General features: G+C 38.0%; 1 protein-coding gene across 1 annotated transcript in view; it reads left to right on the forward strand.

Moving 5' to 3' along the window:
* Sptz (Spastizin) overlaps positions 1-19,622 on the forward strand; it is a 713,541-nt gene that overhangs the window by 71,210 nt on the left and 622,709 nt on the right. Inside the window, exons 5-6 of the mRNA XM_067139843.2 lie at positions 2,228-2,398; positions 7,301-7,529. Of these exons, the coding sequence (XP_066995944.2) occupies positions 2,228-2,398; positions 7,301-7,529 (400 nt within the window). The remainder of the gene's footprint in view (positions 1-2,227; positions 2,399-7,300; positions 7,530-19,622) is intronic.

Here is a 19,622-nt window from a genome sequence, read left to right on the forward strand (position 1 = left end):
GCACTATCATGCAAGTTAACATTATATATCCACCAAAGTCAGGAGAAAAGTCATATTTTTCAATATTAAACGTCCAAATATTCCCTATTAAATCCAAAATCTTCGAAATATGTATTATGCATGAATATTCTCCTAAAAAGGCAAAAGCATGTAAACATGCAGGGAAAAGGAACGGTTATTTGGAATCGACAAGCCATAAAATGAATATTTGCAAAGTTTGAGAAGTTTAACCAGCTTATTTTAAAATATGCATTTGCATGGAAATCCGGGCTCTAGTTATGATAATTATATGCTACAACTCTCCCTGGCAGTAGACTGTAGATGGTATCAGAGATGACAGGATATTTCCAAACCACAGCAATTGCTGAGACATTTTGTACTTTCCTGTTGCCTCCCATATCTCCACTTTCCTTGTAAGAATACTGTAATGTTGCTTTCAGACTATGGCTTTGTCTGTATGCAGCTTATGCTTCACAGTGCACGCCAAGTAGAGATATGTGTGCAAAATAAATTCATTCAGCTGATCATATATTGATGAAGGGACATTTATTTATTTACATTCTAATGAAATCTTTGTACTACTGGCATGTGTTCAAGTGAAATTATTTTACATTGCACCTTATCAAACCATAGACAGGATTACAAAATTTTTGTTCAACTCAAAAAATGTTCAACTTGTATTCATTGTATTGACATTTGAGTTGGTTGTGAATCAAGGACCTCCATCGTTGCCTGTCTCTCTACTACTCTTCTCCTTTTATAAGTACATCTTCTGGTTTTCCTCCCTTCTTCTCTATGCACTCCTACACTGAATCCCAACAGTATATGGGTTTAAAAATTAAAATATCCATACTTGTAAGAAGATTCTCTTGCTCAATCACATTATGACTCAGCACTTCATCTCATGAAGACTAGTGTCATGAGTTGCCACTAAGGCTATGTATTTTCGCTTTAATGTCAACGCTCTATGGAGGAACAGCAATCGTACGTCAACATTTTAAAATTTATCCCATGGCTAATAATGCCACATTGAAGACTTTAAGTTCCACAAAGTGACTGAGACTTATTCAAATATTTGCAAAGGTTTTCACCTTCTGTTTTACAAATGACTCTCAAGTTCTCAACTTGTGAAAATATCCTGAGAATGACTTTCTCCTCAAGCATCATCACTCATTGTATTTTATCCAACCATTGATATTTTAACCATTAAGGGTCTATAGATTGTATTTTAACATTGTGTATATCTTTGTTTCCCTGCCCAATTTTGGCTGATGATGACGTCTGAGACGTTGAAACCGGTACCAAATAAAGTAATGTTGTAATTTTAAATTAGCAGCATATTGTTTTGAAAAGGTCCACCTCTTTCAGGGTCTTTCTTGTAGTCTCTTTCCTGTTAATTTCTCTGAAAAAGATTTTCTTGGCACACTCTCTTCTCCCATTCACATCATATGTCCATACCACACTTTAGCTTTGTTGTTTCTCTCCTGTCTTGAAGTTTCAAGATTCCTGTCCTTTTCCTTATCTCTTCATTTCTAATTCTATCCTTTCTGGTCTTGCCCTCGATGCTTCTTAGGAATTTCATCTCCGCTGCCTGTATTCTACTCTCCCCTCGTTTTGTTATAGTCCACGATCCAGCTGCATAGTTAGTATGAGTTCATAATAGGTTGAATATAATACTTTCTTACATTTCTTCAGGACATTTTGGTTTCACGAAATACCCCTTACACTCTGGTAGAAGCTGTTTGCTTGTTGTATTCTTTTCCCAATTTCCTCAGTTATCTTTACATCTTCTGTGATCACACTTCCCAAGTACTTGAAACTTTAAACCACTTCCAGAATTTTACCATTCAGTTTTATCTTTCCTATTCCTTCCTTCCTTCCTTCCTTCCCCTTGTCATCACTATTGGTTTGCTTTTCTCTGTGCTTACTTTCATCCCAATCTGGTCTGTGATTGGTGTCTTATTTAGTCGTTTCATTGTGTTTGTTCATCCATTAAATATGGCCAAACAATCTCAATTCTTTTATCTCCATTCAATACAGACATAGAAATAGAAAAAACAAAGCATTAAATAAAATAAAGCTTTGTAACCAGTTTCCCCTGATGTTAAATAAAGTGAAGATAAATTATAACAATCCTTAATAATTCACTCCCTTGTTTTGGTATGCAGTTCGAGGGAGAGTAGATACTAATTTGTAACGATTGCAGAAAATGACTTCTTCCTTACAGGATACTTGTAGCAAGTTGATCATGACTGGAGGCTCCAGCATCAGACACCTATTTTTGTGTCACCCTACTGTGAGGAAGATATTGCCTCTATTATCAGTCAACTCCTGGTGCAATTTCATAGATAACAGTGACATGTTTGAAGTGTTGAGTTTCCTCATCGAGGAGTGTAAGGTAAGCAGTTTTCAGCCAACAAATTTCTTTGGTGAACTGAAGTCCATATTAGGGAATTGATTGATTGATTGATTGATTGATTGATTGATTGATTGATTGATTGATTGATTGATTGATTGATTGATTGATTGATTGATTGATTGATTAGCAGGGAGGGAGAAGTTACAAATTTCATTGTGATCTGTATTGACACTTATCAGTTACAAAATAAAATATTACTAAAGGTCAACCCAATCAATACTTGTATTACTCGTGATGAGTTACAATTGGTCAGTACATGTTTCAGCTTGTTTTAAGCCATCATTAGCCTACAAGGCATGGTAAAGAATAATCATTCTCTTATAGACTCAAAGACATACATAAAATATACAGTAAAAACATATTGATGTCTTTCCTTTAAAACCTCATATGTCCCAATGCTCTTCCTATCCATTATAATCATTAAGACTGGTCACACCTCCCAGCCACATATTTATCAATCAATCAATCAATCAATCAACCACCACTGATCTGCATTTAGGGCAGTCACCCATGAGGCAGATTCCCTATCTGATTTTTATCTAGTCCTTTCTTAAATGATTGCAAAGAATTTGGAAATTTATTAAACATCTCTCTTGGTAATTTATTCCAATTCCTAACTCCTCTTCTTACAAATGAATACTTGTCCTAATTTGTCCTCTAGAATTCAAACTTTATCTTCATATTGTGAACTTTCCTACTTTTAAAAACACCACTCAAACTTATTCGTCTACTAATGTCACTCCACACCATCTCTCCACTGACAGCTGGGAACATACCACTTAGTCGAGCAGCTCATCTCGTTTCTCCCAAGTCTTCCTAGCCCAACTTTGTAGCATTTTCATAACACTACTCTTTTGGCTATCAAGTTACAAGTAATCTCATTTTGTTCCGTATTGAAGATACAATAAGTAAAATTCTTTCAAGAATAAAATTACTATGTCCACTTATTCAATACATTTATATTTTGTAGTGATTAAATCCTACATGAATTATAAACACTAGTTAGGAACATGTTTTGCCCTAATTTTGGGCATCTTCAGCCTAATACTAATCTTAAGGTCAAGTCTTAAATCTAATAAACATTGGAACAATACTAAATACAATGGTCTTATGCTAAATTTTTTTTTACAAAAGTTGTGCTTTAGGTGATATTTACATAGATTACAATATGTACATTAATTAAAAGCCAGATTTTGTGAACAAGGAAGCAACTAAATTATTTTATTTTACAATGACTAGACAACGTCCAAAGTGTAAAATAGTTTTCTCCTACTGTATGGATGAAAGTTTATGCAAATGTGTTCATATTGACTAGAGATTGATCACAGTGTGAATTGGAGTTTCTCCAACTGTATGGATGAACATTAGGTTGAAGGTTTTACAGTTGGTTCGTTCAAAGGTGTCGTAAGTTATTGTTACAAAACCAGAACCATGGTATAAAGCCGATCTTGTTGGGTTTGAATATTCCATTTAGAAAGGAGCAAATCAACAATATGTTTCCGAGATACATGTTTTAACCTATAAAATATTACCGTCCAACCATGTTAGTTGTCTACTCATTGTAAAATAATTTAGTTGCTTCCTTGTTCACAAATTCTGGCTTTTAATTAATGTACATATTGTAAAATATGTAAATATCACCTAAAGTACAACTTTAGTAAAACTAATTTTAGCATAAGACCATTGTATTTAGTATTAAGTTCCAATGTTTATTAGATTTAAGACTTGACCTTAAGATTGGTATTAGGCTGAAGATGCCCAAAATTAGGACACTACTCTTTTGTTGGAAATCACCCAGAACAAATCCAGTTCTTGAATTAAGTAATCCTGGTGAGGGTCCCATACACTGGTGAGGGTCTCTTGCCAGAGACTTATACGCCCTCTCCTTTACATTCTCACTACAACCCCTAAACACCCTCATAACCATGTGCAAGGATCTGTACCTTTTATTTACTATCCAATTCATGTGATTACCCCAGTGAAGATCTTTCCTTATATTAACACCTAGGTACTCACAATGATCCCCGTAAGGAAATTCCACCACATCAACGCAGTAATTAAACCTGAGAGGACATTTCCTATAAGTGAAGCTCACAACCTGACTTTTATCCCCATTTATCATCATAACATTGCCTGCTGTCCATCTCACAACATTGTCAAGGTCATTTTGCAGTTGCTCACAATCATTTTACTTGTTTATTACTGTATACAGTATAACATTGTCCTCAAAAAGCCGTACCTCTGATTCCAGTTCTTTACTCATATCATATATACATACAAGAAAACATAAAGGTCCAATAATACTACCTTGAGGAATTCCCCTCTTAATGATTACAGGATCAGATAATGCTTCACCTCCTCTAATTCTCTGACTTCTGTTATCTAGAAGCCACTCATTCGGTTACTCTTGTGTAGTCCAATTGTACTCATTTTTGCCAGTAGTCTCCCATGATCTACCCTGTCAAATGCCTTGGATAAGTCAGTCGCGACACAGTCCATTTGACTTCCCGAATCTAGGATATCTGCTATATCTTGCTGGAATCCTACACAAGTTGAGCTTCAGTGAAATAACCTTTCCTAAACCCAAAATGTCTTCTATCGAGCCAGTTATTAATTTCACAAAGATGTCTGATATAATCAAAAGTAATGCTTTTTCAAAGCTTACATGTAACACATGTCAAACTGACTGGCCTGTAATGTTCACCTTTATAGATTCCACCCCCCTCCTCTGCCACAAAATACACGTGTCTTTATTTTTAAAGGAGATTCCAAATAACAATTTTCTTGTCCGTAACATCCTTCGTTTTCGGGATATAAGTATCCTCAAACAAAGAATTCAAATCATTTTTCAATTCATATATCCCCCCCTTAATTGGATTTCCCAAAAAACAAAAGAATACATTTATCTTTATTTTTAAAGGAGATTTCAAAAACAAATTTTCCTGTCTATAACATCTTCAGTTTTCGAGATATATGTATCCTCAAAAAAAGAATTCAACCCCTTTTTTCAGTCCTTTTTACAACTCCCAACACTTATGTGTTCTTTCTGGGACAATAAATAGATGTTACTTTATTTTTTAAAACAGATTAAAAATACCAATTTTCATGTGTAATATGTTAAGTTTTTGAGATATACTGTACATATGCTCATTTTAAAAATTCACTTCCGTAACACTTCTCCTTAAGTGGGTTTTCAGAAAACAAATTATGCATGTTCCTTTACTTTTACAGGAGATTCCAAGTACCAATTTTCACGTCTGTAACGTTACGTTTTTGAGATATGTTGTAGATACACTTCTTTCAAAAATTCACCTCCTTTGTCACTCCTGTTTACCCCCTCTTAAGTATATTTTCCAAAAACAAAAAAATAAATACTAGTTTCTTTATTTTTAAAGCAGATTACAAATACCAAATTCATGAACGTAACATCTTCAGTTTTTGAGATAAAAGTATCCTCATAAAAGGTGTTCATCCCTTTTTTTACCTTTTTTTTAACTGCCGTAATAGGATTTTCCAAAAACAAACAAAATGTGTGTTTCCTTATTTTTAAAGAAGATTCCAAATACCAATTTTCACGTCTTTGAACTGTTAAGTTTTTGAGATATAGATACACTCATTCTGAAAAATCATCCTCCCCTTTTACCCCCTTAGCAACAGAATATCCAAGAATCCTTCCTTAATGAGCACCTACATTGTAATATAAATCTATCCTCAAAATTTCATTTCTTTATGTTCAGTAGTTTTGGCTCGGCGATGATGAGTCAGCCAGTCAAGACATGTTATTTTTTTAGATGTCTTTGTTATCGTAGGTAAATTTTAATACTTCGTTAGTATTGGTCACCTCTCCTATCTGGACAACTTCCTTGTAACCAACAATCTTTACATACTGCTGACTGAATACTTCTGCCTTCTGTAGATCCTCGCATACACACTCCTCTTGTTCATTAATGATTCTTGGAATGTAATTCTTGGAACCTGTTTCTGTCTTAAAGTGCCTATACGTACCCTTCCATTTTTCACTAAAATTTGTATGACTGATAATTATGCTTGCCATCGTGTTATCCTTAGCTGACTTCTTTGCTATATTCATATTTGTAATAAGTTCCTTCAATTTCTCCTTACTTCCACAATCATTTCTATTTCTTTCAGGCCTGCACCTCCTTCTTAGTCCCTTTACTTCTCCATTATGCAGTCCATCAGAATAATTTTCATTGTGTGCATTTCCTATGCTATTTCTGAGAAAGATCAATTATTTTATGTACATTAATTTTAACATTAGTAATTTTAAGTTATTTTCATGAAGGTTCATACTTTTTGAATGTATATTTTATTTTGTCTTTTAGTCCATAAGAGAATGATTATTCTGTACCATGCTTTGTCAGATGATGATGACTTGAAACAAGCCAAAACATTGTACTGACCAATTGTAACTCATCACAAGTAATCACATGTATTGATTAGGTTGACCTTAATTAACATCTTATTTTGTAACTAAGGGAGGGGAAGTGTTAATTTATACAAAACTGATAAGCCGTTGCTTGATTCTCAGCTTACTCATGAGCAATGGACATGGGCAAGTGCTCACTTTTATTTATATGTCCCATTTTCCCGTGAGCTTTATTTAAATTGTAACAATTTAGGATTGGGTAATTCTAGTCATCCTAGCACAGGGTTGAATATCATGCAAAGTATTCTGAAATACCCTCTTTTTTTCCACATCCCAACTCTTGGGACCACTTTCTGTACTAGGCTACTTTAGCCATTGCTCATTTTTCATGAATTCATTACTGTAGGAGCTTGCTCGCAAAAAAAACAATGTAAAAGTTTAGAATTTACAAGGACGGTATAAGAATATCAGATGATAAAGATGTTATTTTTCAGAAATTCAAGACTGACCCAGTGTTTTCTCACCTGCATGCAGTTTTGGAACATCAAATGCTACTAGTCAAGTGGTGCAAGATGTATGGTCGAAATGCAGCTTTACAAAGTAATGAAATTTTACATTTGGTCAAGGAAAATAGTACCCTGGAGACAATAAGGAGAACTACAAACTTGGCAGAAGTTGACTGGATGAAGATATCAGAAATTTTGGTGCAGAGCCATAGCCAAGGTAAGGTTAAAATATTGCTGCATTCTTTAAATTTACTAACTGTTGTATTATATTCCAACTCCACAGCTGAGTGGGCTCTGTCTTGGCCTTCAGTCCTCGGGAGCTCAGATTTGATTTCCAGCCAGGTCAAGCAATTCTATTCTTAAACAGTTAATTCCCTTGGCTTGTGGATTGGGTATTTGCTCTTTCTGCAACTTTCCTGCAATTCACACACCACACAGAACACTATCCTCTACCGCACCAAGTTGAAGTTTTCCGTACACTGCAGGACTGCCCACTCTCACCAGAATGTCTGCACTATAAGGGCTGTATCCTGCTAGCAGTAGCATCGTCATCATCATCATAACAGTCATGTTTTTTGCTGCAGCCATAATGTTCTATATTGAACTAGCCTCTTCTGTTCACCATAAAACTTACAATTCGATAGCTCTCAAGTATTAACATTGTAACTTTTCCCGGTACAATTATCATAACTGTAGTTATGATTTTAAATTGTGCTATCATTCTTCCATGAGACAACTTTAAGGTGTATTATTGATGCTAAGTTTGGGGCACTGAAGATGCAATTAAAAGAAAAAATAATGAAGTAACGGTTATACAAATTTACAATACATATTTACGGAGTATAGTCGTACTTAGCATTTACTAAAAGATAATTCAGATATATTAAACATAAATATTGAAGGTTTTACAAGAGTTAGGTTATGTGTAGGATGGCATACATACGACATCTTTCCATAAATATTTAATAGATCGCCTACTCTTACAGTACACACAGAATAATATTCTTCTAATATCACACTTCGCTTGGTGTGAACACGTACAAACCTAAAGACGTTCACATCATACTCTGTGCCACCTCATGCACACATCAGCAACACTTGCTCTCCTTGTCTTTATTAATTTGTTCCCAAATAGTCTTCTTCAGTAATGGATATATTACTCCACAAACATACCGTCGCTTTCTCCCAGCAATCAACTCTGCAGCTATAAGACACCTCGTTGCTCCCAGTAGTAAGAAGATTGTCACAAATGTCTAATAATTTAATATTATCACTTAATTATTTAAATTCACTAATTACTACATAAGCCGGCCCCGCGGTGTAGGGTAGCTTGCCTGCCTCTTACCCGGAGACCCGGAGTTTGATTCGCGGCCAGGTCATGGATTTTTACCTGCATCTGAAGGCTGCTTCGAGGTCCACTCAGCCTACATGATAACAATTGAGGTGCTATCTGACGGTGAGATGGTGGCCCCGGTCTTGAAAGCCAAGAATAACGGCCAAGAGGATTCATGGTACTGACCACACAACACCTTGTAATCTGCAGGCCTTCGGGCTGAGCAGTGGTCGTTTGGTAGGCCATGGCCCTTCGGGGCTGTTGCGCCATGGTGGGAGGGGGGAATTACTACATACAATACAATTAATATATTTATCACAAATGTATCTGTTATAAAATGACACATACGTCATCTGCATATTGATCCGATAATCGTGTTATCTCCTCATTCTCTCGTAAGATACGTTGTATAAGTGTCCCTTCCTTTCACCTCACGGAGTACACACTGGCCTGGGATGGCAGGTAAAATGTTTGCTTACATCGGCAAACAAAGAAGGATCGCACAAATACAACTGGCCTCCAATAAATAAAACAAGTTGTCACTGGCACGTGTCTGCAATTCACTATAGGACAAGGGGACACTAATCCTTAGATGAACAATTCCTAGATTTTAGGTTGAATTTAGATCCAGAATAATTACATTTACATATGAAATGGCCAACTTACGACTTCTTTTACAATATTTTCACGTATTTACTATTTTGAGGTTAACATACATCTGTCATACAATTATCAAGTGAGGCGTCTAGTATCAGAACCGGCCAAGTCACAAAATTTACGAAAATGAGTTAAGGTTATCAATTTGAAGTAGAAGTATAGCACTATCAGGTGAAACAAGAATATGCTTTAAAATCGTCCATGTCTTCATATTATAGAGCACTGAATTCTCGGTCGTGCAACAGAATCGGCCAAGTCGTGCAGCCAGTGAATTCAAAACTGGCCAAGTCAAGGAACGAGCGACAATCTTTATGATGCAGCATTATTGTCTGGAATCTTGTGTTGTTACATTAAGCAACAATGTGATAATAACAGTAGGCAAAATCGTTCCTTATAATGTATATTCTTTGAAGTCATAATATTTTGTTTTTTGTTTGTTTGCAACACTGATTTACGTATTCGCGGGCTTCTTACCGTCATTGGCGCCAAAGCAATTCTATTTCCGGTATGCTCGTATTTTGTCATTATTGTGTGCTGTAACGTGGATATTGTTCCGAGTGGTGAACTGAAAGATTTGCTTTCATACCTTGTGAAATTGTACAAAATTGCAACAAAAACAGCCAAGTCAAAATTTAAATTAACAAAAAAATGGGTTAGTTATGAGTTAGATTTCTCAAAACAGCGGAACTTAAATATTAAACCATTAAGGATATAACTGTGAAAAAACATCTTTTCTGACCATCATTGCTTTGTCTCTACAGGTTTTTCGTCCATATTGAAAAATATGCCTTGAGTGACTTGGCCTGTTTTGATACTAGACGCCTCAAGTGTACAAATACAGTACAGTAAATAAGAGTTGTCCTCCCAAAGTGGTGCAGCCCATTTTAGGCACACCCCCAGTGGAGGTGAGCTGCATGTATCATGTTAACAGAATACCACCTGGGTATTCTGGCTAATGAAGGGGAGAAAATACGTACGGAACTGATAAAAACAGATGATCCATTTAAAATAAGAGGAGTTAAACTTTTGCCTCACAGAACTACCTATTTTCCTTCTAGCAAAAATGTAATTGTAATCACTAATCAGTTTTGTTGACTGATATATTCGAGGAACATGTCACAACACTGCAAACCGAGTTCTATAGCTGCAGTCACTTAAGTGCAGCCAGTATCCAGTATTCAGGAGATAGTGGGTTTGAACTCCACTGTCGGCAGCCCTGAAGACGAAGTTATGTATATGTTATATACAGAATATGTTTTATACGAGGGGGTACCCAAAAAAGAGGAATTATTTTTTTAAAAGCTATATATTTTCAAATTTTTGAAAAAACAACCTTATCCCCTTCAAAATACTCTCCATTACAACTAATACATTTGTCCCACCGGTGCTTCCACTGTTCGAAACATTTTTTGTAGTCATCTTTAGAAATGGCAGACAGCTCCTCCCTCATTTTTTTCTTGACCTCTTCAGTGTTGTCAAATCGGTGTCCCTTCATGCCCCTTTTCATGCATGGAAATAACAGAAGTCGCACGGAGCCAGGTCAGGCATGGAACAGAGGAACCATGCCATTTTTAGCGAGATACTGTCTAACAGAGATGGCTGTGTGTGCAGGTTCGTTGTCGTGGTGGACAAACCAGTCTCCTGTCTGCCACAAATCGAGTCTTTTCTTGACGAACACTTCTTAAAAATTCCTAATAAAAGGTTTGCATGTTTTTCACTTATACTTGCCATCATAAAAAACGAAATAAGAACAAAACAGCGCTAGCAAAAACAATCACTGCAGATGAACAGAACAAGCCAGGTCGACAACACAGGCGGCATTGAACTGGCAATGATTTGTGCTACACACGCCTAGGGGCAGAAATGTGTACTTCACAAGCTTCGCCCACGGCAATGTTATTCCAGTTATTTTTGGAAACCCCCTTGTATATATGTTCATTCATAATTTTTTTATGAAACTTTAGCTATACTGGGTGAGTTGGCCGTGCGGTTAGAGGCGCGCAGCTGCGAGCTTGCATCCGGGAGATAGTGGGTTCGAACCCTATTGTCGGCAACTCTGAAGATGGTTTTCCGTGGTTTCCCATTTTCACACCAGGCAAACACTGGGGCTGTACCTTAATTAAGGCCACGGCTGCTTCCTTCCCAGTCTTAGCCCTTTCCTATCCCATCGTCACCATAAGACCTACCTGTGTCGGTGCGACATAAAGCAAATAGAAAAAAACTTTACCTATTTTGTGATAAGTCCCCTATTAAAAATTCCATGGATTTCTGTGAGAAGTTGAAGAATTTTAATGTAACACCTCACCACATAGTTTGTTCATATGATATTAAATACATGTACTTTAATGTACCCATTAAGGAAACAGTAAACATTATTGGGGGCATCTTGACTTCTCAAGTCATCTTAGTATACCCAAAATTGATGACTTTATGGGAGTTCTTGAGTTTGTATTAAATAATAAATATTTTACCTTTAATCAAAAAATTCACAAGCAGAATAGCCTTCCAGTGGGGGCTCTGGCCTCAGGTATTTTGGCTAATATCTTTTTGGACCACTTACAGTACTCAAGAATTATAGGAAAAATCCAAGGATTAGAACTATGGATGCGGTTTGTTGATGATACTTTTATAATAATAGTTCAACGGTTTAATAATAGTTTAAATACACTAGTGGAAATGGAAAGTGTTACACCATGAAGTACCACTCTGATATTTATCAAACTTTGCAGAGATGTTCACCACATAACATGTATTAAATGATTAAACTTTCAGTCCATTTGGAATTGTCCATCATAACCTCACCTGCGAACCATGTGATCTTGCTGCGTTGGGGAGGCTTGCGCATTCCAATGAAGCAGATAGCCAAGCCGCAGGTGCAGCCATATCGGATGGGTATCTGTCGAGAGACCGGACTAATGAATGGTTCATCGAAAGGGGAGTAGCAGCCTTTCGGAAGTTGCAAGGCCAGCAGTCCAGATGATTGACTGATATGGCCTTGTAATAATACTCAACATGTCGTATGGCTTTTAGTGCCAGGATATCCCAGGACGGGTTTGGCTCGCCAGATGCAGGTCTTTCTACTTGATGCCCCTAGGCGACCTGCGTGTCATGATGGGGATGAAGACAACACATACACCCAGCCCCCGTGCCATTGGAATTAACCAATTAAGGTTAAAATCCCCGACCCGGCCGGGAATCGAACCCGGGACCCTCTGAACCGAAGGCCAGTACGCTGACCGTTCAGCCAACGAGTCGGACATTTGGCTGTGTTGATACTGTTACATGGCTGAAAGCGGCGGGATACTACAGCCATAACTAACTCCTGAGGACATGCAGCTCTCTCTCTATGAATGATGCACTGATGATGGCTTCCTCCCAGGTAAAATATTCTGGAGGTAAGATAGTCCCCCATTCGGATCTCTGGATGGGGAATACATGAGAGGGGGCGATCATCAGGAAGATGGATACTGACATGCTGCGAGTCGGAGCGTGGAATGTTAGAAGTTTGAATCATTGTGGTAGGTTAGAGAATCTGAAACAAGAGATGGATAGACTAAAGTTAGATGTAGTTGGTAAAAGTGGAGTATGTTGACAGGAAGAACAGGATTTTTGGTCAGGCGACTACAGAATTATCAACACAAAATCAAACAGGGGAAATGCAGGAGTTGGTTTAATAGTGAGTAAGAAAATAGAGCGGTGGGGAAGTTACTACGACCAGCATAATGAAAGAATTATTCTTGTCAAGATATACACCAAACCAGTGCCCACTACATTAGTGCTGGTCTATATGCCTACTAGTTCAGCGGATGAGGAGGAAATCGAAAGAATATATGAACAGATGGAGGATTTAATAATTAAAAAATTTATTGCGCACAATGTGTATAGATGATCACAATTAAATATAATAACATGACGACTAATGCGCTCTGCATAAGTGTTAGTCCTTGATAAACTCACTAATCGAACTGGAGGAACACTTCTGGATATGATATCTTTCACATACTTGGTCACATAGCCTACACACACAGTTCATGTTCGGTTCATGAAATACTTTGTTTTTACACTTTTTTTTTTTTCTACGGGCTCTACGTCGCACCGACACAGATGGTGACGATGGGATAGGAAAGGCCTAGGAGTTGGAAGGAAGCGGCCGTGGCCTTAATTAAGGTACAGCCCCAGCATTTGCCTGGTGTGAAAATGGGAAACCACGGAAAACCATCTTCAGGGCTGCTGACAGTGGGATTCGAACCCACGATCTCCCGGATGCAAGCTCACAGCCGCGTGCTTTACACATCTTGAGGCGGAATCTGTGCACAGCCAAACTCGTAACTATATGTCTCAGTTGGTAGCACGTTTCCATCCATTTCCGATCTGTCATGGCCTCCGTTGAGTAGAAGTCTTCCCAAATATCCCTGTATTTTTCTCTTAGTTTATGCATCTGATTATCATACGCTGTGCTTTCTGGTAAAACAAGATTGTATCTTAGGTCCTCAATCAGCAAAGTTTCTCTCGCGAGCTCATATACAAGTCGTGATCTTGTAGTCTTTGATACACAAAGGACTCGCTTCAGGCATCTGGATTTTAAATCAATCAGTCAGTACTGATCTGCATTTAGGGCAGTCACTCAGGTGGCAGATTCTCTATCTGTTGTTTTCCTAGCCTTTTCTTAAAGGATTTCAATGACATTGGAAATTTATTGAACATCTCCCTTGGTAAGTTATTCCAATCCCTAACTTCCCTTCCTATAAATGAATATTTGCCCCAATTTGTCCTCTTGAATTCCAACATTACCTTCATATTGTGATCTTTCCTACTTTTAGAGACGCCACTAAAACTTATTCGTCTACTAATGTCATTCCACGCCATTTCTCTTCTGACAGCTCGGAACATACCACTTATAATTAGAAATAGGAAAGGATTTCCATATATCAATACTTATTATGCTTATAATAAGTACAATAAATAAGTATTGATAGGTCGAAGTCCTTTCCTATTTCTAATTGTGTAGTTCGTCAATACGGATATGAACATCATAGATTACGATACCACTTAGTCGAACAGCTCATCTTCTTTCTCCCAGTTCTTACCAGCCCAAACTTTGCAACATTTTTGTAACGCTACTCTTTTGTCGGAAATCATCCAGATCTTCTAATTGCTTCACACTCGGAAATTCTCCTATGATCTCAAGCCCGTAGGTTAACACTGGTAGGACTTTTACTCAAAAAAGCACCATGGCTCTCTCTACTGCAATTTGTGCGATCTTCTCAATGTCATTCATTGCTTTGAGAGCTGCAATCATTCTAGCTCTTATATAGATCCTGAAACTGCTGCATGTGGTCTGCAAGGTTACACCTAGGTATCTGAAACTGTTAACTCTGCAAAGTCAGACATTATTACGTGATATGTGTTTTGCTTCCTTTAGTTTACCTCCTTTCCTGAATACAACTAGTTCAGTCTTCTCTTAATTAATTTTCATTTCATTCCTGTTTGCCCAGTCTGCTAACAAATTCATTGCATGTTGTAGTTCTGTCATGTCTTCAGCATACAAGTACCTTTCTGTATCGGTCGTTTCCTTTATTTCTGACACTACATCAGAGGTGAAAGCGTTAAATAATATAGGGCTGAGTGGATCACCTTGAAAAACTCCTGTTGTCTGTGGCATTTAGTCTGACGACCCAATGCCGTCGTCCGCCTATATATAATTCTTAGCCAACAGGTTTGATATGAGTGTTGTGACATTAGATGTTCCGATTAACTTCTCCAGCTTATCTATGGGTAGCCTTCTGTTTACTCAATCAAATGCCTTGGAGTAGTCAATGAATGCCACAAATAATTTGCCTCTTGGCATTTCTAGGGCAAGACGAATGTGATTCAGTAAATTCTCCAGTGCCATCGTTGTAGATCTTTTCCGTCTGAACCCAAATTGCTCCTCTGATAACAGTGGATCCAATTTATTCATCACTCTCTTTGTTAAGATCCTCATGAGGAGTTTAAGACCTGTTTGTTCCATCGTGATCCCTCTGTAAGCATTCGGGTAATCTGATTCTCCTTTTCCCTTATACAGCATTCGGATTGTTGCCTTCCTCCAGTCTGTTGGGACCCTTCCAGTTTTGAGACATTTGTCCAATATGGTACTCTACACTGGTAAAATTTCCCTCACTGTCTCTTTTAGATGCTGATTTCTGACTCCATCTGGTCCTGGTATTCTATTGCTTCTTCCTTCGTTGATGGCCTGAACGATTTCACCTTCCGTTATGACATCTGGCGGTTCTGGCTACCTGAGTGTTGGTCTCGTGTCTCTCGAAGCAATTGTTTTGTTGAGATGTGATTTCCGTGTTTCCCTGTCTATATTAGAATGTATTTTGTTCATTTTCAGTCGTAGAGCTTTGCATGGGTCCAATTTAGCTTCTTCTATGATCCTTTTCTGTTGTTCATCTATGTACTGAATCTTTTTCGTCTTCAGGAGCTCTTTGTACTGAGCTCTCTGTTGCCAGTACTCTTCCAGATTTTCCATGTTCCTTCTTTCTCTTGCTCTGTTCAATATTTCTAAGGTGCTTCTCCTTGCCTCATAACATTGTTTGTCAAACCAAGGATTTGACTTTCTTCTCCCCAGGCTTAAAGGAACTGCTTTTTCATAGCAGTTTGCTATCCACCGTGCTGCTTTCACTTTATGTCTATATTCTTTCTCATTTTGACTCCTTTTCTTGGATCAGCTGCTTCTTCTTTCTTTGTGATGATGTCTGTACTCACTGGTAAGTACTTTCTTACAACGGCGCCTTCTTTGAGGACCAGTTTTGTTGTTCCCGATGTTATGAGACCCCTTGAAAGCATTAAATCTATTGTGCTGCCACCGTTTGGACCTGCATATGTCCATTCCTGTTTCTTGTTTAACAGCACGAATCTGCTGTGTCTCAGGTAGTCCATAACTTCTTCAGTTTTCCAGTTGTGTTTTTCTACTGGACAGTTCAGGTCACCTGCAATTAACACATTTTCTTCTACATTTATCACATTTAACGCATTTCCAAGCATATCAACTATGTCTGCAACAGTACATTCAGGGCTGAAGTATACTGCCATGATCACTAAAATTTTTGTTTGTAAAATCAATAGGTTTTCACCTCTCAAGAGTTGTTTACATGGGATTAGATGAGGTTTGATGAGTACTGATACCCCTCCTGATGGTCATCCCCTTTCCTTGAGTCAATTGGCGTACACATGGTAGTTGTAGAAACATGGTACATTTATTACCGAGTCCTCCCTCATGAATGTTTGTGTTAATACACATATGCCAAATTCCTTTAGTATGTTACTTGACGTTAAATTTAATGCATCTCTCGACCCCTTTACATTCCATGTCATGGCTCTAACCCTGTCATTGCTGTATACTATGAAATTTACAAGGTTTCCGAAAATGCCAGCATACTACACGGGCGGTCCAGAACAAACTGTCATGCACTCGTTCTAGGTCTTTGTACGGAATTCCAATTTTAAATGCTGTGCCGGTTGGCCTCTCGCTAACCATATCACAGAACAACTTGCCGTCCATGCCGTTTTCCTTGAGATATTTGCATATGTCTTCTTGGTTGTAATTGGTTCCAGTCTTCCTACATATAACCATGCATTTGACTCTGCTGCCCTTATCTTGCTATCACCTTTTCTCACTCCTAATATTGGTCTTCTTCGTTGGGTGGCTGTGTCACGAATATTGTCAGGAGCACTGCCAGTTTTTCTCTCTCCTCTTTTCTGCTCATATATATTCCAGTTACTCTTATTTTCTATTCAGTAGTCTCCGGGTTCTCGTTCTTGCATTACTTCCCTTCCTTCTTTGTCCTCTTGACTCTTTGACCACTAGTTTCTGGTTGTCGTTTGGAATTTCTTCTTTGCCATGCATCTCCTCCTTCAATGGGGTAAGCTCTTTGGTTATCATTGTGGAATGTTCCTGGTTGTGTGTTATTCCTCTTCCTTGCTCTGAGGCGGGGGGCTGAGGTGCTTTCTGTTTACTTGCCATTTGTCTAGATGACGTCATTTGACTTTCCATATGTCTTTTTATCTCCATTGGTATCATGGTTTAAATTTCCTCCAATTGATTTTCCATGGTTTTCTCCATGTTACCTAGCATGTCCTCCAGTCTTGCAGTTATCTTTTCTTGTTTGTCTTCGTTGCATGTTCTTTTCAAAATAGCTGGTTTGGATTCTGCGCACAGCCATATTAGTTTGCAGTGTCTTTGTCTGATAATATCCCATTCACATTTAGATATGCCGCAGCAATCCATGTGTTGCCATTTGTCGCAGGCTTTGCATTGCACTTTGTTCTTGTTACCTCCAATTGCTTTGCTACAGATGTCACACTGATAGTGGTTGTCCTGCTCTCTATTTCCTGTAATTTTATGGATGTTTAGATGAGTACTTGACATTTACCGGTTATTATTGTAACTTTTCTTTTTCACTAACTCTTTGCTGTCAGTTTCAGCACTATTGATAGTAAGCCGCAGGAATTCTGTATGTCCCAGAACGTCAATTATTTCTTCTCTTTGATGATTAAAGACGGCGGCCTCCATAAGGAAGCACGTGCTAACCACTTTTGGCTCGTTTTTCACTGCCTAATAGCTGACCGGTATTGATAACTGTTCACCACCAGAAAAACACCAATATCACTACACTTTTACACTTGTTTCTTCCATTAACACACTACAATGCCGCACAATTCACTGCCAAATCTGGACACTTCACGATCACTACTTGATCCACACGGCCATCTGGTTTCTGTAGAAGATTTAATGCAATACCGGTATGTAAAAGTGACAAGAATCTAATTGTGATGGGAGACTGGAATGCAGTGCTGGGCCAAGGAAGAGAAGGTAATACAGTAGGAGAATTCGGATTGGGACAAAGGGATGAAAGAGGAAGTCGGCTGGTTGAATTCTGCACTGATCATAATTTAGTCCTTGCTAAACTTGGTTCAAACACCACAAACGACAGCTGTATACATGGATGAGACCTGGAGACACTGGAAGGTATCAAATAGACTTCATTATTATTAGGCAAAGATTCAGAAACCAGGTGTTGGATTGCAAAACTTTCCCCAGAGCAGACTTGGACTCTGACCACAACTTGGTCATTAAATGCCATCTGAAGTTGATGAAATTGAAGAAAGGAAGGATTGCAAGGAGATGGGATCTAGACAAGTTGAAAGAAAAGAGTGTGAGGGATTGTTTCAAGGAACATGTTGCACAAGGACTAAATAAGGCTGAAGGAAACACAATAGAGCAAGAATGGATAGTCGTGAAAAATGAGGTCAGTAGGGCTGCTGAAGGAATGTTAGGAAGGAAGAAAAGATCAACTAAGAATCAGTGGATAACTCGGGAGATACTAGACCTAATTGATGAAGGACAAAAATACAAGAATGCAAGAAATGAAGAGGGTAGAAAGGAATACAGGTGATAAAAGACTGAAGTGGATAGAAAGTGCAAGATAGCTAAGGAAGAATGGCTGAAGGAGAAGTGCAAGGATGTTGAAGGTTGTATGGTCCTAGGAAAGGTAATGCTGCATACAGTAAAATCAAGGAACCTTTGGAGAAAGGAATTCTAGATGTATGAATATTAAGAGCTCAGATGGAAAGCCACTTTTTGGGAAAGAAGACAAAGCAAAAAGATGGCAGGAACTTATCCAACAGTTGTATCAAGCTGAAGATGTAGATGATTTGATTCTGGAACAAGAAGAGGCTGTTGATGCTGATGAAATGGGATACCCAGTTTTGAGGTCAGAGTTTGACAGAGCTGTGAGAGACCTAAATAAGAACGAGGCACCAGGAATTGATGAAATACCCTCTGAATTACTGACTGCCTTAGGAGAAACCAGCATGGCAAGGTTATTCCATCTAGTGTGCAACATGTATGAGACAGGAGAAGTGCCATCCGATTTTCGGCAGAATGTTGTTATACCTATTCCCAAGAAAGCCGATGCTGACAACCGTGAAAACTACTGCGCCATTAGTTTCGTATCTCATGCCTGAAAAATTTTAACATGTATTATTTACAGAAGAATGGTAAAACAAGTTGAAGCTGAGTTGGGAGATCAATTTGGCTTCAGAAGAAATGTAGGAACACGTGAAGGAATCCTGACTTTACATCTGATCTTAGAGGATCGAATTTATGACAGGCCCATGTACATGGATTTCATAGATCTAGAAAAGGCATTCGGTAATGTTGATTGGACCAAGCTATTTGAGAATCTGAAGGTGATTGGTATCAGATACCGAGAACTAAGAATTATCTATAATCTGTATGAAAAATCAGTCTGCAGTGATAAGAGTTGAGGGTTT

Source organism: Anabrus simplex, chromosome 2, assembly GCF_040414725.1.
Source record: "Anabrus simplex isolate iqAnaSimp1 chromosome 2, ASM4041472v1, whole genome shotgun sequence".
Classification (NCBI taxonomy): domain Eukaryota; kingdom Metazoa; phylum Arthropoda; class Insecta; order Orthoptera; family Tettigoniidae; genus Anabrus; species Anabrus simplex.